Source organism: Chlorella variabilis (genome assembly GCF_000147415.1).
Source record: "Chlorella variabilis unplaced genomic scaffold CHLNCscaffold_6, whole genome shotgun sequence".
Lineage (NCBI taxonomy): Eukaryota > Viridiplantae > Chlorophyta > Trebouxiophyceae > Chlorellales > Chlorellaceae > Chlorella > Chlorella variabilis.
Window position 1 is genome coordinate 380,251 of NW_005435082.1, and position 20,491 is coordinate 400,741.

The window sequence follows — 20,491 nt, forward strand, 5'->3', positions numbered from 1 at the left end:
AGAGGATCCAACGGAGCTGTGTGGCAAGTCCAGCTCGACACCCGAAGGGCTTCGTGGCACTCTGCGCTGTCGTGAACGTGTCGCCTCGCAATCACATCCCAACATGGCAAGCGCAGCAGCAGCCCTCTACACAGACGAGCAGCTCGACTTTTGTTGCAGGCTGCCAAAAGTGGAGCTCCACGCCCATCTGAATGGCTCAATCCGCAACTCCACGATCAGGCAATGCCGCGGCATGTGCAGCTGCCCATCCAGTGCCGCCGCCTACTGCCGCCGCCGGCCGCCGCTGGTCGGTGCCCCACAACCGCCGTGGCAGGCAGGCAGTTGCGTGCGCAGTCACAGCGACGTGCCCAGTCAAAGCGGCGTGCCCATTGCACATGCAGGGAGCTGTCTGAGCAGCTGGACGGCGCTGCCATCAGCCTGCCCGAGCTGCAGCGCTTGACGCAGCAAGGTGGGAAGGTGTCTCAGCGGTGGTTGGTAGCAAGCTACTTGTTCGAGTGTTGTCGACGAGTTTGCCCTGCCTGCAGCCAGCCGCACGCTGGGCGAGTGCTTCAAGCTGTTTGACGTGATCCACCGCATCACCACCCAGCACGCCGCCATCACCCGCATCACGCGCGAGGTGTGTCATCACTGCAGCTTCGACATTGGGGGAAATTGTGGATGCAGTAGGGATAGTACAGCATGCGATATCTATGATGATGCGCCAGCTGTTGCCTCACTCTTCGGGTGTGCCAGGTGATAGAAGACATGGCGGCAGACAATGTGGTGTATGCAGAGATCCGCACCACGCCAAAGGTGGGGTTGTGGGCGCCGCTGGGGCTGGCAGGAGGAGACGAGTAGCTTGCTTCTCACCTGGGCGGTTGCTGTGTCGCTGCCATCTGACTGCATCTGTGCGCTTGCACTCTCTGCCAACTTCCAGGCCCGGCCAGAGCACTGCATGGCCAAGGATTCCTACCTGGATGCTGTGTTCCGCGGCATCGCCGACTATTACGCAGCCAGCCGCAGGGCGCAAGGTGCGTTGGTTGTGGGGATGGTCCAGGGGTTGCTGGCAATGTGCACAGTGGTGCCCTTGGTGTAGCGGCGTGCTAGCTGTTGAGGGCGCAATGCTCCAGATCGGGTCCCTATCCCACCTGGACCAGAAACCAGATACTACTACTGCCACTGCCACTATCCTCCTCCTGCTGCAGACATCCAGGTGCGCCTGCTGCTCAGCATCGACCGGCGGCAATCGGCAGAGGAGGCGATGGAGACGGCTCGGCTGGCGGTGGGGCTGAAAGAGGAGGGCGTTGTGGGGCTGGACCTGAGCGGCAACCCCAGCGTGGGCCAGGTGCTGGGGGGGCGGCAGCCGACGGACGGCTGTGCTGCTGATGTCAGCGTTGCTTGTACACGTCGATTTGAGCAGTGCGGGGACAAGACCTGGATCCATGGACTGCTCTGCAGTGGGAGACGTGGCTGCCTGCGCTGATTTATGCTCGACAGCAGGGCCTCAAGGTCACGGTGCATGCAGGCGAGGTGTGGAACCCAGGTTAGATGGCAGGCGTTCAAATGTTGTTGATGCGTCACAACCTGGCGAGTCGGTGTTGCATGTGCAGTGCACAGGCACCTGCAGCACAGGAGTGCGCAGGCGCCTGTCTACTGATGCGGCCCTGCTTGTGCTCCTGCTGCTGCTCCCCCCTGCTGCAGAGGAGACTGCGGCTATCTTGGCGTGGAAGCCCGACCGCTTGGGACACATGTGCTGCCTGGATGCGGGGCTTGAAAAGCAGCTGCTTGAGTGAGTGCATGCAGGGTGAAGTTCCCTCTGTGATCACACAAGGCGCATGTGGCATGGTGTGGTTGGCGCGGTGTTTTGATACAAGCCCAGCCATTTGCTGGATGCAGTTCTGACATCCCGCTGGAGCTGTGCCTGTCCAGCAACGTCATCACGGAGAGCGTGGCCAGCTATGCAGACCACCACTTCTCGGCATTTCATTCCGGAGGCGAGCAGCTGCTTGGCTGTTTCCTGCCCTGCGGTCGGCAGTTCATTAGGAACTGGGTGTGAAAGTCTTCTTGCCAGCTGCACCCGCCAGAAATTCGATCCAGGCACCTGTCTACAACTGGCAACATCATGCACTTCCCTTCTGTGTGTGCAGGCCACCCGGTGGTGCTGTGCACAGACGACTCGGGCGTCTTTGCCACCTCGCTGTCACGAGAGTATGCCATCGCAGCATCGGCGTTCGGGCTCAGGTGGGCGCAGGGTTTTGCTCATGGCTGCTGTCCTGGCGATGGCATCACAGGCACGTCCATCGCGGGTTTGCCAGACCGTGTGCTATGCTGGTTCATCTGAGTTCCATCCAGTGGCTGCAACCATACATCACAGTCACACATAGACTCCTCTCGGGTGCAGTGAGGAGCAGCTTCAGCAGCTGGCGCTGGCAGGAGCAGACTACATCTTTCTTGAACCAGGTTGGTGGAGCATGTAACCTCTGCTGTGCACTTCCGCTGTTGCATTTGGTTCTGCTCAGCCTGCACTTGACTGATGGGCAGACCAGCGCCGCTGCTGCTGCTTCTGATGGGTGCAGGGGAGCAGCAGGCAGTGCGTGAGCGCATGGAGCAGGCACTGTTTGTGGAGAGCATCGACAACAGCAAGAAGCCGTTCTGCATGTTCTGCGACGAAGCTGGGGGCGGCAGCTGCACACGGTAGCTGATATGGCAGGTTGTTCAGTGTATTGGCATCGCGTGAAGTGCAAAACTTGCAACATCCCACACGCTGGCTTCTTTGCTGGGGCAGAGCAACAACCTGGTTGTGAGTCAATCCTTAATACAGTAGGTCAGTACCAAACTGCTTGCTTCATTCAAGGGCGCATCACCATGAGGCGGGCACTTGATTCGGGTAGAACACAACCAACTGACGGCGGCGTGCAGCCTGTACTGCCGGCGAGCCTGCACAACTTCGCATCCCTGAAAGTTCGCTTCCCTGAAAGTTTGCCCACCACCTGGATGCTGCATCACCCCCGATGATCACGACCACAACACAAGTTGCCATACACAGGGGTCGCTGCTGACTGAAACCATGCCCTCTGCTCAGTGCTTGCACGGAGGCCTCACAGATCGACAAGAAGAATGGATACATTTCAGTGCGGAATAATGGCAGGTCGCTCGTCTCACAGCAACACAACGACAAGAAAAGGTGGCGACAGTTTGCCTCTACAGCAGCAGCGCTCACAATATCCACCGCTGCAGGCTGAGCACAGCGTGCTCGCCGCCCATGAGGCGAGCCACATCAAATGCCCAGCACTGTGCGGCCATGCGCCAAGAGCCTCTTGCCGCACCAGGTAGCACGCTGCTGCTGGCGGCCAGCTGGCGCCTGCTGCCGCTGCTCCCTCTTGCCTGCGTCGGCTGCACCAGTCGCTGCCGTGCAGCCCCGTCCACCCCATCCAGCAGCCTCGCGGCGCCATGGTCACGACGGTGCTGCCACCCATGCTGCTCTGGGCGGCCCTCGCTGCCAAAATAATCACTGCTGCTGCTGCTGCTGCGCTCATCTGCCTCCAGCTCCCTGCTGCTGGCGTCTCCGCTGCCGGGCGCCTGCAGGGCCCCAAACTTGAGGGTGGTGACCCGCACCCCAAACTCCTCCAGGCCCCACACCCGTTCCATCAGGTCTGCCGCCAGCAGGTTCATGTTGCCCCACAGGTCAGCCAGGTTGTCGATCCACAGCTGCACAATGGTTGGCTGGAAGATGGCCTGCGGGGCAGACAGAGAAAGAGCACGGACAGGGGGCGCAGCAAGGTGGGCTGGCAGCAGCCAGGGGATCCAGCAGCGGTGCCAGGTGTTTCACATGCTTTTTGGATGCTGCTCCACATGATACCATTCCAGCGCAAGGCTGACAGTCCTGGGTGCGCCAGCCAGCCCGCTGCCAACCCGCAGGCGAGAGGGTCGGGGCGGCCTGTTCCGCAGGGCGGCTCACCCAGTGGAAGCGGATGCAGGGCAGCGGCTGCGACACCGCGGTGCGCACAAAGTAGGCGTTGCCGGCCAGCGCCGCGCCCGCCAGCTTCAGCGCGTGCTCGCCGTCGCGCACAATCACGGGACGCACGAGCTGGCCGCTGCTGTCCAGCACGCGGGAGATGAAGCGTGTGCCGCCAAGGTTGTAGTTCACGGTCAAAAAGGTGGCCAGCCCGAGCACCTTGTCCTCTGCAGAGTGGGCAGCGACAGTGAAGGACCGGTTGCGTGGGGTTGGAGGGCAGATCGGCCCATCTAGTGCGGGTGTGCAGGGGTTGGAAGAGGGGGTGGGCGGCTGTAGGAGCGCAGTCAGTTTGTAAGCGTGCAGGCCTAGCATCGAGCGCCTCTCTCGTAGAGAAGGCGAGCGCAGTGCTTACCCGAGGCGTTGGCGCAGGCGGTGATGTTAAACTCAAAGGCGGGCTTGCCCACAGCAGGCTCCAGCTTGCTCACGTTCAGGCACTCATCCTGACTCAGCCCCGCGTTAAACATGCCATACGCCACCCACCTGCAGCCAGTGAGCGGGGGTCGGTTCAGGCGGCGGCTGCCGACGAGCGGGCGGCGATGTTGGCCTGCCCTGCACCCTACGCTAGCTCACCATGGCGGGCTCAGGTTTTGTCCCATTGCCGATGAAATCCAGCATGCCGCCAAGACAAGGGCGAACGCCCTTGCACCGGGCCGCCCCATCTCACGTGCTGGCGGCGGGGCAGAGAGTGAGTTGTGGGGTCACTGATCACTTGTACACGCTTCCCGCAAAGTGCTGGCGGGCCGTGAGGGCGCGTAATGTGCGATCAGAGACAAAAGGGCACTACAGCTGTGTACTTCGCCCCGGCCTGTCCGATCCGCCGCAGGCTGCCAAAGGGCGTCTTCGGCTGCTGTACCTCCCCCCCCACACACCTCGGAGGTCGAGCTTTTGTTCTCGCTCCCTCCTTTTTGGGTTGTGTGGGGTGGTGGGTGACTTCACGCCCTCCCAACTTCCTGCCTTTCCCTGGCCTTGCTGCCGTGAGTGCACACCGAGCCACGCGCTTCTAGACAGCGTTTGAGGCAGAATCTCTTGCTCCTGCCCAGGGCCAGTCTTCCGCCCCTGGCATGGCCTTGCTGGTGGCTGGCAGCCCCGCCCGGCTCCTAGCCAAGTCTCTGCAGGCAGCCAGCCAGCCGCGGCCGGGCCCCTTGCCCGCCAGCTGCGGGCACCGCCCCCAGCGCCAACCACCGCGGCGGCAGCAGCGGCGAGCAGCCCGCGCGCACTCGCAGCAGCCCAAGCAGCAGCCCAAGCAGCAGCAGCAGCAGCAGCAGCATAGCCATGATCCTGATGGCTGCCTGATCGCCGACCACCACCATGGTGCGCCCCAGCTGCGACTTGCCTCTCCCTGTGGGAGAACACGACCTCGCCGCACTTGTGTGGGTGCTGGTGCTCTGTCGTAGGGCTGCTGCTGCGTTGCGACTGTGTTCCAGATCAGGCCGTGCTGAATGCATGCACTCCCTTCAAGCAGCATCCACACCCCCAAACCCTCCCCGCTGCTGCAGCGTCGGCAACAGGCTCCATCGACGTCCTGGCCGCTGCCGCCGGCCCCGACGGTGACACGTGCCCACCCGGCAGCGCGCAGCGCTGCCAGCACGACGCCAACACGCGGTGCAGCCTGTGCGACTTGACCACGCGGGCGCCGGTGCGGGACGCCGACTGGACCGCGCTCATCGGCACTCTCTTCCGCTCCAGCAAGCACGACTCTGCCATCTTTGCCCTGGCAGTACCAGCCGTGCTTGCTCTGGCAGCCGACCCGCTGCTCTCCATGGTGGACACCATCTTTGTGGGGCAGGCAAGCAGACGCGCAGACCCCTTCACCCATGCACGCCCTGCTGTTGGCGTCCTGCTGTGGGCTTGCTGCTGCTGTACGCGGCTGCCCAGCCTCGCCTGCTCCTGATTGCGGCTGCTGGCGACATGCTTGCTTCTCTGTGTGAACTCCGCTCCTCACTGCGCCCTGGCTGCGTGTGCTTGTTCGTGCGCAGGCGGGTGCCGACGCGCTGGCTGCGCTGGGCGTCAACTCTGCGCTCTTCACCTTCTCCTTTGTTGTCTTCAACTTCCTGGCCACCGCCACCACGCCCATGGTGGCTTCCTCGCTGGCGGTCGGGGACAAGGAGCACGCCGGCAAGGTCACCCTGCAGGCGCTGGGCCTGGCCATGGTGCTGGGCACGGTGCTGGCGGGCTGCCTGGTGGTGTTCTCAGAGGGCGCGCTGTCGCTGATGGGCGCGGGGCCCGAGGCGGGGCGGGTCCACGAGCTCGCCACAGAGTTCCTGGTCGTGAGGTGCGCAGGGGGTTGGGGCTGACAGTCGGGGCTGGGGCTCGGAAGGTCGGGGCGGACTGTGCAGCAAGCAGCTTGGCCCGCGCGTGCAGCGTGGCAAGGCGGGTGCAGCGGGCGCAGAGTGGCAAACGGGGTGCGCGCCGCACGGGAGTTGTTGGCACAGTTCAGGCCTGGCATGTTCAAACCACTGATTGCCCCCCGCCCGCCTGCCTGCCTGCCCCTGGTCTGCTGCAGGGCGCTGGCGGCGCCCGCGGCGCTGCTGATGACGGTTGGCCAGGGCGCGTTCCGAGGCCTGCAAGACATGAAGACGCCTCTGGCCATCACGCTGGCCGCCAACGCCATCAACCTTGCTCTGGACATTGTGCTGATCATGGGGCTGGGGTGGGGCGTGCGGGGCGCCGCCACCGCGACCACCACCGCGGAGTGGGTGGCGGCGCTGGCCTACCTGGGCGTGCTGTACCGCCGGCGGGACGAGCTGGGCGGGCTGGAGCCGCGCCTGGTGCTGGGCAGCGCGGTGCAGGAGGCGCTGGAGGAGATGGCGCCGTTCCTCAGGGCGGGCGGCGCCATGCTGATGCGCACCGCACTGCTGCTGGGCACCAAGACGCTCGCCTCCGCCACAGCTGCCAGGTGGGCGGGCCGCGCAAGCCAAGTTAGAGAGTTGTGTTGGGTGCCCGACTCGAAGCATCGCAGCTGGTTTCCCCTTCTTTTTTTCTGCTGCACCATGGCTCGTCACCACAATGCTCCAATGTTTTTCTTGCAGGCTGGGCGTGGTGCCCATCGCAGCGCACCAGGTCGTGACGCAGCTCTGGCTGCTCTCCTCGCTGATAGTCGACTCGGTCGCGATAGCTGGGCAGACGCTGGTGGCGGTGCAGGTGCGCGCTAGCTGGCAGTTTATTGAAAACGGGTTGCAATGCCGCTGCACCAGAACTGTGCAGATGCAACATTGCGTTTTTTTGTTGCCACCTCGATCTGATTCGTTTTGACCGTTCTTGGGTTGCTCACCTGCCGGCTTTGCGCTCCGTATGTGCAGCTTGGCAAGGGCGATGTGCGCGAGGCGCGCGCCGTCAGCAACCGGCTGCTCGGGCTCGGCATCGGCGGCGGCGTGGCCCTGGCCGGCGCCTTCTGGCTGGCGGAGCCCATCGTGCCGGGCGTGTTCAGCAATGACCCAGGCGAGCTATCTGTCCTATGCCAAGCTGGCCCGGCTGCTGCTGCGTGGCCTACAACTGAGTCTGCTGCCTGTCGTTGTGGCAGGCATGCCTCTCCAGTATCCATGGTTGCTGACCTCGGTGTCCGTACCTGTGTTGGTGTTGCAGAGGTGATTGCTGCCGTGCGCGAGATCCTGCCCATCGCCGTGGCCATGCTGCCCGTCAACGCCGCGGTCTATGTGTTTGACGGCATCATCACGGGCGCGGCAGACTTCAAGTTCATGGCAGGCACGTGCCTTGTCCTTGTTGTTTTTCCTTGCCAGGGGCACCTTTTCCTTACGGCTTGATGCAAACAAGATGCATTGCTGTTGAGACGACAAAAGCAGCTTGGCTTTTTCCCCCCCGGACTGACTCTGGCCTCCCGCCCCCTGCCCTGCTGTGCAGGCGCATGGGGGTGGCTGGCCGGCACGCCGTTGGGGTTGTTCTGGGGGTGGAAGCCCCTGAACTTGGGCTGCCGGGGGTGTGGTATGCCATGGGCTTTGCTCATGGCCGGCCGCCGGGGACCATTGTGGTGGCGGAACAGTCTGAGGCGGGGCCGCTGCCGCCCTCAGGTGCGTTGCAATGTTGTTGTTGGCTGCTCTTGTGTGGCTGTTATCTGTGTTTGCGGCTGCCCACTGGGCCTGCGCGCAGCTCTATCGACGCCACATCGCCCCTCCCTGGCTGCAGCTGAGCGGCTGGAGGCGCAGCCCGCAGATCAGCTGCCGGCTGCATCAGCAGCGGCACCAAGCAGCAGCGGAAGCAGCAATGGCACTGCGGTCGTCCACGGCTTGGGCAGCAGCAGCGCCGCGCCGAGCCTGGCCAGCAGCACCGCCTCCACCAGCTTGGACGTTCTGGACGACCTCAGCAACAATGTTGTGGAGAGCTCGCTGCCGCCGCAGGGCAGCCCGGCGTGGAGGGAGGCAGGCCCGGGCCGCAAGCAGCGATGAGCGGGTTCATTGCCGGTGTTGTTACCCGCCATGCTGAGCCGCGCCGCGCTGCACCCTGTCTCGACAAACGACCCCATTCATATCTAGCCTGCATTTTAGCGCGCCTGTCATTGCCTGGCCGCCGTTCCGGGCCCCTCCTTGAGCCTCACGTTGATAGCTTTGAGTGCGATCAGTCCACCACTGCCCTGCCGTTTCGTTCTTCTTTAGCACAGTAACACTTGCTGATGTTTGCTGATGTTTGTTCGGTGTATAACATACGTATGACCCAATGTGTACCAATGCATTGTGCCTCCCGACACCTGCGCCGCCATGCCCGCCATCCACCGCAGCGTGCCCGTGCGCTGCACAATTTTTACACCCCTTTCATGAGTTCCTCCAAAGCGCCTCCCCCTGTAACGTGGCGCTACACTTTTATTCGAGTGCACGGAGTACACGGGAGGGACATGGTCGGAGCCATGCAGGCTTCTTCAAAGCCCACAACTCAGGGCTGCGCGTCGCGGCACATGTCCCCCATTCTGCGCCATCCACTGATGGAACTCGCCCCAGGCAGGCTGCCCGCGATGTCTGCCCTTCGCAGCTTGGGCACGGTCACAGTCGCCAAGTGGTCGCTGCGCGCCAGTGCTGCGGATATCCTGGCGCCGCTGCCTGGTGCGGTTGGTTGCGCGCCAGGGGTTGTGGGTGGCTCGGGGATAGGAGGCAGCAGGCCAGGCCAGGCGGCGGCTGCCGAGCTTGAACCTGCCAGGGGTCCGCTGGCAACCGCCCTTGGTGACGAAGCAGCTGCGCAGGGGACTCTAGTACGCATGTCGTAGCTGCCGTTGGTGCAGCGCCTCACCCCGCAGGCCAGGCCGTCCAGCAGCAGCAGCAGGTCGGCTTTGCTGCAGCAGGGAAGGGGCGCACATCACCAAATTCTGGAAATGACTCGCTGCGACTTGCCCTGAGGTACAACTCCACATTAGTGCAGCCTAAAGCTTAACAACCATCGGGCTCACCTCAGTGCATCCCAGTCCAGCTGCTCAATGTTTGGCTCATCAGGCTGCCTGGTGCAGCCCGGGGCCACCAGCAGATGCATCATGCACTCCAGGCAGTAGCCCCTCAAGGACGCCAGGTCGTGCCTGCTCGCATGGGTTGGGGAGACGAAGGGGCACATGTGAAACAACCATGGTTCATTGGTCGTGTTGCACAGTGTTTTGGAGCATGCGGGTCCTGCCCTTGCCTCACCTCTCCGCCACATCCAGCCAGGCCGCAAAGTCAAAGCGAACCATTTCCCCCATGCGGTGCGTGCGGCTGCTCAGTGGCCCCCGAAGCGAGTCCAGCAGCAGGCCAAACCTGCACCCGTGCCGCCAGAGCAGGGAGCAGGTCGCACACAGCACATGTCATGCACACGCACTACAGCTTTGATTTGCTAAATGTTAGCCCTGCAGCCCTGCCGGGGTGAGCGATGCCAGGGAGAGCAGCGGGAGTTCATCACATCGGCTCAGCAACAACACCTGAGGAACGCAGCTATGTCCAGCTGCGCGCCGTAGGCGGCGGGGCCCTGCAGCCCCGCCACCAGCGCCTCCAGCTGGTGCGGGTGGTACACGGCGTGCAGGGTACGTGCAATCTCTGCTGCGCTGTGATGCTCCAGGGCCACCCGCAGCGGCGCCGCTGACGTGGGGCGGCCCTGCACGCCGCCCTCAGGATCCAGCAGCTCGCTGAACAGCAGGCAGCTGCGTGCCAGGAACTGCGAGTGCGCGGGCAGCTCGCAGCCGCCGGCCGCCACAAAGCGAACATCCGCTTGCGCCAAAAAGGAGGGCGGAGCTCCATGCAGGTAGCTGGGAGCGGCGGCGGGCGGGGTGGCGGAGGTGGGCGTGCTGCCACGCTGGGGCGAGGCACTGCCGTCTGTGAGCGGGTCCATGCTGCTCGCTCTGGATGTGAGCGTTGCAGGGGGACCAGAGTGCAACAAGGGCGCGGTGCCTGAGACTCGGTGCCTGCGCGGTCTCAAGACACTGATTTCCGGCCTTGATAGCAGCAGCGTAGAGCCTCGGCGAACCTGAGGAAGGAACGCAGCACGGTGCCTCTTGTCCTCGCTGTGTTCCAGCGCCAAAGTGGCAGAGTTGCGCCTTGATGTCAACAGTGTCTCGAATTGCTGGATTTGTCGCAGCTTGCAAGTTTCTGAATTACAGGAGAAATTGAAGACATCTTGGCAGCGAGGCTGAGGCTCATTTGCCACTAGTGCACATGGCCGCAGGCCGCTTCCCGCAGGGTGCCGCGGATGTCGGGGGGCGGCAGCGTGTCGGGGTCGACTGCAGACGGTGGTCAAACAGGGAGGCGTGGCAAGACATTACTTTGTTGGCAGCACCCATTCATATCAAACATTGTGAAATCAGTCTTGTTGTTCGAGTGCTTCAGCCAGCACGTCAATGTCCACACTCCGTGTGCCACCCCTCCGCCCACCTGTCCTGTCCAGCTCGCTGATGGTCTGGAAGAAGGCAGTAAACGCGCGAAGGCCGTGCGCTGCATCTGACACAGTGCACATCTGCAGCTGGGCGGGCAGCGGCGGGGCGCTCAAGGCATGCATGCCGTCAAACCACCCAAGCAACTACCCTTCATCCCCAGCCCTCCTCCCAGCCGTTCGTCCAAGCCGTCGTCCTCTACCAGCACTACCAAGCTAGCCCACCCACCTCCCGAATCGAGTGCATGGCCAGCTGCGGCACACCGATGTCTACGGTGCGCACACCCAGGCCCGAGGCCAGGATGGGGCCGATGGTGCTGCCGCAGGCCATGTCGGAGCGCACGGCAAACTCGGCGGTGGGCACGCCCGCGCGCCGGCACACCTCCCTGCACGGCAGGTCATAGCGAGCAAACGCAGCGGCAGTTTCTGACAAGCAGGGATGCAGGGCAAGTCATCTTTTGCAGGCAACAACTGACAACTGCAGCATGCCGCGCCTGCACTTAACTGCTGCTGATCGCATCTGCCCAACCAGCACTCTGCCGCGCCATGTCTTTGCCCTGCCCACGCCCACCACCCACCACCCAAAACACGGCTTCCCACCTAAAGAGTGTGGCGGAGATGGACGTCGTGGCGTAGCGCTGGTTCACATTGTGCTTCAGCACCAGGCCGGAGCCCAGGCGGGGCGCCAGGTCGGGGTCGTGCTTGTCGGCATAGTTGGGGTGCAGGGCGTGGGCCATATCTGCAGGGCGCAGGGGTCGGCGGTTTGGACCATGCGAGACAGGCGAGCAGAGTATGAGCGCGGGGCTTTCACGGCAAGGGAGAGCAGCGGGCACCGATGGAAGAAAGCAAAGGCTGAAAGTGAAGCTTGCCAGCAGCAAGAGCCAAATCGCGGCAAAAGTGGGAGACCCGTGGATAGTGCCACACCTGCCACCCAGCCCAGCCCAGCTCCCGCCCACCTACCCGCGGAGATGAGGAAGGAGTTGCGCATGGCTCGCTGCACCGCGCCCTCCGCCCCCGCCGCCAGCAGCTGCGTGACGCGGGTGATGCAGTCGCGCATCACCGGGCTGCCCGCGCCCTGCACGTGGCCACGCATACAAGCAGGATGCACCTTGGCATTTCGCCTGCACTGTTGTGCTGCAGCAGGCCATGCGCGTCCTGTTCATACAATGCTGCTGGCTGTGCAAAGGCGAAGCAGCTGATTGGTGCCCTTTGGCTCGCCTGCGCCGAGTCAGAGCCGACTTCCTCGTTATCAAACAGCGCGATGGCGCGCACCCCCGTCTCATCTGCAGCACCAGCAGCGGAGGTGGCAGCTGCTTAGAGGCCAGCATCTATCAACAATGATGTGCTTCCAAGCTGCACCTGAGGCAGGCAGACAGGCAGGCAGACAACAGATCAATGCCCAGCACCGCGACCCCTCCCTCACCTGCCAGCGCGTCGGCGCTGCCGCAGGTGTCGATGAGTGCCTGCAGGGAGCAGTAGCTCATGCACAAGTTGTCCAGGCGGCCGCAGAAGATGAACTCATCATCGCCACCTGCACATGAGAGCAACGAGGAACAATACAGCTGAAAATAAGGAGTTGTAGGCAAGGTACAGTGAATTTGCAGTTTGAGTGCAGCCACACAACTTCTCTGCTGCAGCTATCCATGGCTGCCAAACGTTTCCACCAGCAGGCAGACTGATCACCCACCGCCAATCACTCCCGGCTGCGTGTCGATAACGTTCAGCTCAAAGTCCACAATGTCGTCGGTCGCACACCCCAGCTCCTTTGCTAGCAGGCGCAGCAGCAGCGAGTGGTGCCGCGCCGCCGCACCGTCCGCGGCGTCTACTGCGGCAGCGCCGCCGCCTCTGGGGCTCGCTGCTGCCGCGCCGTCGCCGCTGCCGTTGCCCGCCTCCAGCTTCTGCTTGATGCTGGTGGCCAGTAGCGGGGTGCACTGGGTCTGCAGGGGGCACAAAAGCATCGTTTCGGCCAGGTGTTGCCATCCAAGCAGCTGGCTGGGCGTTTTCAAACACAAAAATACACAAAAATACAGTTTGATTTGGTGACCAGCCCTTCCCAGGCCAGGAGCGGGCTGTTGAGTGCACAGGTCCCTGCTTGCCTGCTTGTTGGGGTTGAAGCCTGCAGTGGAGAGGTCGCGCTGCAGGTGGATGGCCAGCATGGGGATGCGCAGGATGGGCTTGGGCACCTTGACCTGCAGGAGCACCACCGGACTCGAGCCAAAATGGTGACGATCCAACTGGATGCGCACGATTTTGCTTGCAACTGGGTGTTTCCACTGCAACCGAACACCAGTCAGGGCAGCAGAGTATCCAGGCAGCAAACGGCAGTATCTCCCATCCCCGCCCCACCAGCTTGTGCGCCATCTTATCGCCATCCTTCAGCAGCACCCGCCCCGCCACAGTCAGGTCCCGATCAAACCTGCAGCAGCCACCAGTCACGAAGCCAAGCAGCACGTTTGGGAACTGTCTGAACAGCGCTCCCGAGTGCGTCCAGATCAAGGCGAGAAGTGTCAAACAGCGCGTCTGGCACCTACCAGGTGTGATGCAGCAGGCCGCCATAGGGCTCCACATTCACCATGCCTGCACAAGGTGGGCGCACAGGTGAGGTCAGACGCTGCCATCTGCTGATTGAAATCTGTCAGTGGACCCACCATATCCAGACTTAATGCTCTTGCTCACGGGCTTCAGCTTGAAGCAGGGGCTGCAGGACAACGGGGCACAGCAGCGGCGCTCAATACTTGGGCGTCGGGAGCGGCCGCTGGGCAAAGGGCAGCAACATCTGTGTGCGGTTGGCTGCTGGACGCAGCTGCGCCACGCGCCGCACACACCAGTCCCCCAGCGCCTGGCCGCACCTGTCGGTGTGCGCCCCCACCATCATGAAGCCGTTGCCGGGCTCGTACTTCTGCCCCACAGCAAACGCCACCAGGGTGGAGGCGTTGCGGGTGAAGAAGTAGCGGCCGCCGGGGCCCAGCCCGTCCCACTCCTGCCGCTCCGACAGCTCAGTGAAGCCCGCCTTCTTCAGGCGCTGGACGGCGGCATCCACGGCATGGAACTCTGGATGCAGAGCAGGGCACGCAGGGGGCATCAACAGGGCTACAAGCGGCGCCGACCTCGCTCGGGGCTGCTGTCCATCACCGCCGGCGCCGCCGCAGAGCTGCTGAGCCAGCAGCTGGCGCGGATCACCCACCCGTCACTCCCACGTTCAGGAAGTCGAGCATGTCTGCTGCTATGGCCTGATCGGCGGGAGAGGGGGTTCCCATGGCGACGGTGGCGCTGGCGCTGGCCAGGGCACGGAGCGAATGCCTGGGTGGGGATCGGATGAATGGTCGATACACGGATGAGAACGCCTGCTGCTGGAGCGGCTTGGTAAGGCGCAGCAGCGAGCGAGCAGTGACAGTGCAGGGCATTGCCAGATCGTGCAAATGTGCATTGCTCGGCGCTTGGTGCTCTTTTAGCCCTACATCCCCCAGCATGCCCGGCGGCGCTGAGGTGGCCGCTTGTTTTGGTCGCGTTCTCTCTCCCACTTGGCTTGCAGCCAGAGCAATTTACATACAGAAGGGGCCACACAGTTATTGTCTGGAAGTACAGGGGTGTAGGAGGCATGTGGTCCGGCGCAACAGAGCTGGAGCTGCCGCGGATTGCGATAGAGCGACAGGAAAAGGAGGCGATCGATAGAGAGTACAGACTACAGCAACAGGAACTGAGAGAGGTGTGCACACTGCACAGAGTGGAGGGAAGGCATCACGGAGGATGAAACCCCTCAAGGTGGGGGAAAAGCCGGACACAAGACCAAGACAGCGCGACTCGGCATTCACATTTCAACGCCAGACCAGCACAAGCCAGACATGGGCAGAGCTAAACGACATGGGCCCAGCTGGGCTACACCCGTGGCACCACCGGCACGGCATCGGGCCCCGCCGCCTCCTGGGCGGTCTGGGCGGTCTGGGCGGCGGCCGCCTCGGCTGCCGCGTTGGCCGCCTTGGCCTCCGCCACCTAGCGCTCCGTCAGCGCCTGCTGCGGCAGCGGCTTGGGCCCCTTGTACATCTTGATGTGCAGCAGGCTCTCCACCTGGTTGCGGCAGATGGGGCACTTGCTGGTCTGCTTGCGAAGCTCCTGTGCGCACTCATGGCACATGCACCTGCGGGGGCGGGCAGTGGCGGCCGGCAGCAGCAGCGCGGCGGTGAAAGAACATGCAATCACTGCCAAACGCTCCTCCACAGCTGGCCTTCCAAGCAGGACACACAAATTGTGCTACCAGGCTGCTTGTCCTGAACCCGGAAGCACACCCATCCAACCACGTGCCAAGCACACCCGCCGCCGTCCTCCCAGGCGCTCACATGTGCCTGCAGGGCAGCACCGTCGTGTCCCGCTCGTTGACCAGACAGATCACGCACAGCCGCTCCTCGTTGTCGGCATCGTCGGCATCAGCGCGCGCGGCCGCCACCGACTGCTCCAGCCCGTAAATCTCCTGCAGCGCGGACCACCAGCGGCGCAGTGGAGGCGTCGAAAACAGGAAAGGGTCGACCACGGCAGTAGCCCCACGGCATTTCAGGTGGACAGCGCAGTCCAGCCCCAGCCCAACACCCAGCCCGATCCCTGGTCCTTGCTGAGCACAGCCGCCCTGCCTCACCTGCAGCTCGTAGCTGACCCCCTCCACCCAGATCTTCTGCTTGGTGGTGCGCACCGCAAAGCTGCCGTCCTCCTCGCGGTGCAGCACCGCAAACGTGGTCTGGCTCTGCACCCACGGCTGCTGCTCCGCGCCGGGGCTGCGGGCGGGAAGAGGCGGGCGGCGGGGATGATGCATCGACACTTGTGTCAGTCCAGCGGCACTGGTACGGAACTAACCAAACACGATCCTGCGAGCCTGCCGCTGCTCGGCGCAGCACCTAGCACCTATGTGCCAGCAGCCTTTCACAAACACGCTGACACCACGCCAGAAGCTGCACGTGCCCGCCCCCGCACCACCTGCCCAGGCCCTCACCTCAGCTCCTGCAGCGTGCGCCCCTCGCGCCGCCCCTTGTCCGTCACCGTCTCCAGCCGCACCACGAGCGGGAAGGTGTCGCGGCCCGCGGCAAACAGCGCCGCCTCATCGTACAGGCCCATGTCGATGACGTGCTGGGCGCCCTCGGGGGCAGAGCCCGGGAACTTGAGGCCCAGCTGCAAGGGGGAAGAAGCGAGGAGCACGCAGGGAGGAAGAGGAACACTGGTCAGGGGGCGGTTGGATGGGGAGAGAGCGCGAGATGGGACGTGCTGAAGCGAGGTGCAGGGCCGCGGACAAATCCAAGCAGGCACAGCGTTGCAGCAAGCGGCGGGGCGGTGGCAGCGGCCGCGGCGGCGCACCCCCTTTTCGTAGAACAGCGGTGGCGCGGCCTCCTGCTTGGCAGGCGTGAGGCGGCAGGCACGGGCCGGCTCCTCGGTGGCCGCCACAAAGGTGGTGACGGCGCAGGGCTGGGAGGCGTCAAAGGTGAAAGTGATGGCCAGCTTGTTGGGTGTGCCTGGAATGGGCACGGCCTCCAAGGTGTTCTTCTTCAGGTTGACGGCGTTGCGTATGGTGGCCGTCTGGGTCAGCTCCTGGCTGGGGCCCGGCGCGGGGCCGGCGCCCGGGGCCGCCGCGCCGCCGGGCGGCGGCGGCGGCATGCGGCCGCTCGGGTGCTGCTGCATGAGTGCCGGGTACTGCAGCAGGGAGCGGGGGCGGGGTTGGTGATGCAGAGCTATAGGCGCAGAATGCTGATGGTTGGTGCCCTCGCGCGCGCTGCGCCCAGCAGGGTATTGCCCGCCAGAAACAACATGCCGAGCAGCACTGGCCTCCACCTGCTGCGGGGGGTAGGGCGGGCGCCAGCCGCCGTACATCTGGCCGTTGTTCATGTATGGCTGCGGCTGCGGCGGGTAGTACTGGCCCTGTTGCAAGCAACGGGGAGATTGCAAGCAAGGTTAGGGCGACCGAATGGGCGGCGGGCGAGTGCGGCGGCTCACTTGCAGGCTTGTGAGCATGCAGGAGTTTCCGTAAGATGTGGCGGTGGCGAGGGGGTCACTCCCATCACAGGCAACCCAGCGGGCCACTCACCGGGGGGGCGTACACCTGAGAGGGTAAATGGGCTGCGTCTGCGTCGAGGGCGGCTGCTGTTGCTGCGGCTGGGTCTGGGAGTTGCCAGACGCGGCCGAGGGCCGCTGCCGGGACGTTCTGTTGCCCATCCTGACTGCATTTGCAATAGCAGGCAGGATGCTCAGGGCAGCAGCGCCAGCGGGCCGCCGGCCGCAACGCCGGAGAGACCCGCCGCCCTTGTGACGCGACCCCGCGCTGCCCCCTGCCAGCCGCCGCCAAAAGGATCGGCAAGCTGGGACATCCCACAGGTGCGCAGGGCTTGAACACCGCGGTGCTCAGCCTAAGGATCAGCCACTTGCGCCCACACGGCTGCCAACCTCACCTCGTGCACCGATCAAATGGGAAAGGGGGTCGGCAGTGTCGTGGTCTCCGAGCCGCGACGCTGGTAGGTGAGGAGAGGGTTGGACTGGGGCCTTGGCACAGGCGCCGACACGGAGGGACGCAGTGTCAGCGAGGCTGGGACTCTGCACCGCCAGGGCGGGCACATGGGCCCTTTCTGAGTCTGTCCTGCCCGGCTGGCCCGGTACACACGGACCCATCCGCGCCAGGCCAGTGTGCATGCCCCCAAATCAAGGTGGCCGCAGCCTGGGTGGTATTGGGCACTTGCTGGGCGCAGCAGACTCAGCCATGCAGGCCCTCACCCTTGCGCAGGTGTGTGCACCGCTCCGGCAGCCTCCCACCGCCCCTGCCATGCTCACATTGCCGCCACAGCGGCAGATGTGCCGTTGGGGCCGCAATGCGTCCGTGCCGGTGGTGGTAAGCGGCCCAGGCATGCTTCTGCTCACGCCCTGCACGCCACCCGCCGCCCCCCGCAGGTCAAGCCTGCGCTGGCAGGCTCCTTCTTCAGCGGCAAGCAGCTGCAGCAGCGGTCCCTGGTGGCCAAGGCCGCCCGGCCCAGCATTGCCGTGGTGAGCAGCGCAGTGGCAGAGGAGGCCGAGCGCCTGCGCCTGAACAACCTGTCCCCCCAGGACGGCGCCAGGAAGAGCAAGAACCGCAAGGGCCGTGGCTACGGCGCAGGCCAGGTGGGTGGGGCGGGCGAGCAGTGGCCAGGCCGACACAAGCCAGCCTTGCTGCGTATTTTATGCTGCCATGCTCACTCGCATGGATGATCGCCCGTGCCACTGCCGCAGGGAGGCACCGCCGGCTTTGGCATGCGCGGCCAGAAGTCGCGCAGCGGCAGCGGCATCCGCCCCGGCTTTGAGGGCGGCCAGACGCCGCTCTACCGGCGGCTGCCAAAGCTCAAGGGCATTGCCGGCGGCATGGGCGCTGGCCTGCCCGACTTTGTGGTGGTCAACCTGGCGCAGCTGGACAAGTTTGCTGAGGGCGAGGAGGTGACCCTGGAGAGCCTGGAGGAGAAGCGCATTGTCAACCTGAGCGGCCGCGAGTCGCGCCTCCCCCTCAAGGTGGGCAGCGCTGCTGCAGCCGGCATGGCAGGCCGCCGGTGGGCCGCATCGGCGACGGACTTGCAGGCAGCTGGCGAGTGCGCAGGCGCCCGGCAGGGGCGCGAGCGGCAATGTTGCACGTTCAGGGCCGCGAGTTGGGGACGTGGTAGCATGCAGCCTGCCCTGCCCTGTCCGCAGTCGTCCCACATGCTGCTGCTCCTTGGCGGCGTGCTGAATGCCATGCGCATCCCGCTGCCGCCTGCTCCTGCAGGTGCTGGGCACCGGCGAGCTGACCCAGAAGCTGGTGATCAAGGCGGCGGCGTTCAGCGAGAGCGCCAAGCAGAAGATCGAGGCGGCGGGCGGGCAGGCGGTGGAGCTGCCGCAGAAGGTGACCTGGACGCGCAAGGCGCACGAGGCGCGTGTGGCAGCTGCCCAGAAGTGAGTGCGGGCGCCCACCACCCTGCGCACTGTAGTTTTTTCTTTGCTTGCTCCCCCAGTTTTCAGCTCTCGCCACACCTTACTCGCACCACTGCTAGCCAACACAAGCCCCCCGAGACACGCCCAGGGCTGTAACCAACTGCCATTCACTCTCACGTTTACACTTGGACGCTGCAGCCGGCTGCATGGCTGTGAACCGCAGCAGCCGGTCTTCATCCCGCAGGGCAGCTCACAGCGCCACCCAAAACACAGTCACGAGGGCCAGGACCGTTTGGCTCTCCCAGTGCACGCTCAGCAGCCCTGCGGTGGCGGTGGGCAGGGCAGCATGGACACCTGAATGCCAGCGCTGTGGCCAGGTTGGTATATGTGCAGCCACCCAGCCCCCAAGCCCCCACACACCGTCGGTCTTCTGGTTCCAGCGGCTGCAGCTGGCGGCATGCAGGCCGGCGCCGGCACGTTGCGTCAGGCTGACGTGGCAGATGTACTTCATCGGCTTTTGCAGCGCTGCCAGCTTCTTCAGCGCGCCTTCGATGATGTGGGACGTCCAGGTGCCCACCTGCGGCGGGAATGTGAGCGTCGGGGCGGGTGTTGTGTGCACTCGCTGGTTTGCCCAACACCAAATGCTTCAGCCCGCCGTGCTGCACCCCCGCACCTTGCTGTCGGCCCAGGGCGTGTCGCCGATGGTGTGCAGGATGGACTCCCGCACGATGCTGTCCACCTCTGCCTCGTCAATCAGGTCGTTCTCGTGCAGGCCGTCCAGGCCCGCCTCAAAGTCGGCCAGCGCCAGCGGGTCGAGCTGCTGGTGCGCCGCCGCCGGTGCCGCTGCCGCTGCCATTGCTGCCGGTTGCTGCGGACGCCTGCGAATTGCCTATTCGATGCTGGCGCAGCTCAGGCACGGCTTTAAGCTGCGGAAGGCGGAGTGAGAATGGCTCCGAGAGATGCTGACCGACAAGAGGATGGCTTTGCAGTTTGCAGTGACCAGTCTGTGATGCGTGGAAACAATAATCTTGGCAATGGGCTGCTGCTTCTTCTGGTCCTCGCCGAGTCTCGGCGCCCCGCACGCATTTCACGCCCATTCTATTCTTCGCAATATCATCGTCCAACCCATCTGCAACGTCCTCTGTCGCATGGGAGGGGTGCAATCGACTGTCTGATTTACCCAGATCTGCGCTCAGAGGGCTAGGACTCAAACCAGCAGTTCACATTCGGCCGGCAGCCCGCGGGCGCGGCAGCTGGCAGCTAAATGTCGGACTTTGTGGACCTCACAATCTCAGACAGCGACGGAGAGGCCCGGCGGCCCGCCAAGCGGCACAGGCGCGGGAGCAGCAGCTCCCTGGACGCCTTTGAGACCGCCCCCGAGGCAGAATCGGACGATGTGGTGCTGGTGGAGCGCTCAGAGCAGGAAGAGCAGGCGCAGCGACAGCGGGAGCGGCACGTTGATTTAGGGGACGAGGAACTGGCGGTGCTGGGCGAGCGTGGGGAAGGTGAGGAACTTGCTGGGACACCGGAGCGCATGGTTCACGCCGAGACGGCCTGCTTGGACCGCCCAAGGCAGCGCCCGTGATCAGGCGGGTGCATTGTGTTTTCCGCCGCCGCCAACTGGATGTGCCACTGCCTGCCTGCAGTGTGGAATAAGAACCTGCCACACACGCGCGACATGTGCGGAGAAGTGCCCTTTTCCAAGAGCCGCAGTGCCACCAACAAAATACACTGCGACAAGGTGAGGGCTGGACGGTGGGCCCATGC

General features: G+C 64.2%; 6 protein-coding genes across 6 annotated transcripts; 3 read left to right on the forward strand and 3 right to left on the reverse strand.

Moving 5' to 3' along the window:
- Positions 1-222: 222 nt before the first annotated feature.
- CHLNCDRAFT_143540 (hypothetical protein) lies at positions 223-2,677 on the forward strand (the record flags this gene model as incomplete). Its single annotated transcript, XM_005849002.1, has 12 exons — positions 223-251; positions 381-448; positions 525-616; positions 733-792; positions 917-1,010; positions 1,185-1,324; positions 1,438-1,522; positions 1,681-1,768; positions 1,876-2,006; positions 2,127-2,220; positions 2,381-2,439; positions 2,556-2,677. 12 exons carry the CDS (start codon positions 223-225, stop codon positions 2,675-2,677), a joined length of 1,062 nt encoding a protein of 353 aa, XP_005849064.1.
- A 2,378-nt stretch (positions 2,678-5,055) lies between these two features.
- On the forward strand, positions 5,056-8,394 carry CHLNCDRAFT_51240 (hypothetical protein; the record flags this gene model as incomplete). Its single annotated transcript, XM_005849003.1, has 8 exons — positions 5,056-5,305; positions 5,491-5,771; positions 5,971-6,266; positions 6,498-6,890; positions 7,024-7,135; positions 7,294-7,700; positions 7,853-8,019; positions 8,135-8,394. 8 exons carry the CDS (start codon positions 5,056-5,058, stop codon positions 8,392-8,394), a joined length of 2,166 nt encoding a protein of 721 aa, XP_005849065.1.
- Positions 8,395-10,602: 2,208 nt separating this feature from the next.
- Positions 10,603-14,082, reverse strand: CHLNCDRAFT_143544 (hypothetical protein; the record flags this gene model as incomplete). The annotated part of the gene is made up of 14 exons (XM_005849207.1): positions 10,603-10,676; positions 10,828-10,915; positions 11,055-11,211; positions 11,426-11,564; positions 11,786-11,900; positions 12,065-12,108; positions 12,249-12,356; positions 12,513-12,733; positions 12,908-13,014; positions 13,172-13,241; positions 13,357-13,402; positions 13,474-13,523; positions 13,675-13,876; positions 14,010-14,082. The coding sequence occupies 14 exons, from the start codon at positions 14,080-14,082 to the stop codon at positions 10,603-10,605; spliced, it is 1,494 nt and encodes a 497-aa protein (XP_005849269.1).
- A 733-nt stretch (positions 14,083-14,815) lies between these two features.
- On the reverse strand, positions 14,816-16,860 carry CHLNCDRAFT_143545 (hypothetical protein; the record flags this gene model as incomplete). Its single annotated transcript, XM_005849208.1, has 7 exons — positions 14,816-14,960; positions 15,160-15,290; positions 15,453-15,588; positions 15,804-15,979; positions 16,163-16,495; positions 16,634-16,720; positions 16,855-16,860. The coding sequence occupies 7 exons, from the start codon at positions 16,858-16,860 to the stop codon at positions 14,816-14,818; spliced, it is 1,014 nt and encodes a 337-aa protein (XP_005849270.1).
- Positions 16,861-17,552: 692 nt separating this feature from the next.
- CHLNCDRAFT_143546 (hypothetical protein) lies at positions 17,553-18,749 on the forward strand (the record flags this gene model as incomplete). Its single annotated transcript, XM_005849004.1, has 4 exons — positions 17,553-17,576; positions 17,741-17,947; positions 18,056-18,328; positions 18,579-18,749. The coding sequence occupies 4 exons, from the start codon at positions 17,553-17,555 to the stop codon at positions 18,747-18,749; spliced, it is 675 nt and encodes a 224-aa protein (XP_005849066.1).
- Positions 18,750-18,974: 225 nt separating this feature from the next.
- CHLNCDRAFT_21434 (hypothetical protein) lies at positions 18,975-19,580 on the reverse strand (the record flags this gene model as incomplete). The annotated part of the gene is made up of 3 exons (XM_005849209.1): positions 18,975-19,045; positions 19,145-19,301; positions 19,398-19,580. 3 exons carry the CDS (start codon positions 19,578-19,580, stop codon positions 18,975-18,977), a joined length of 411 nt encoding a protein of 136 aa, XP_005849271.1.
- Between the last annotated feature and the right edge of the window lie 911 nt (positions 19,581-20,491).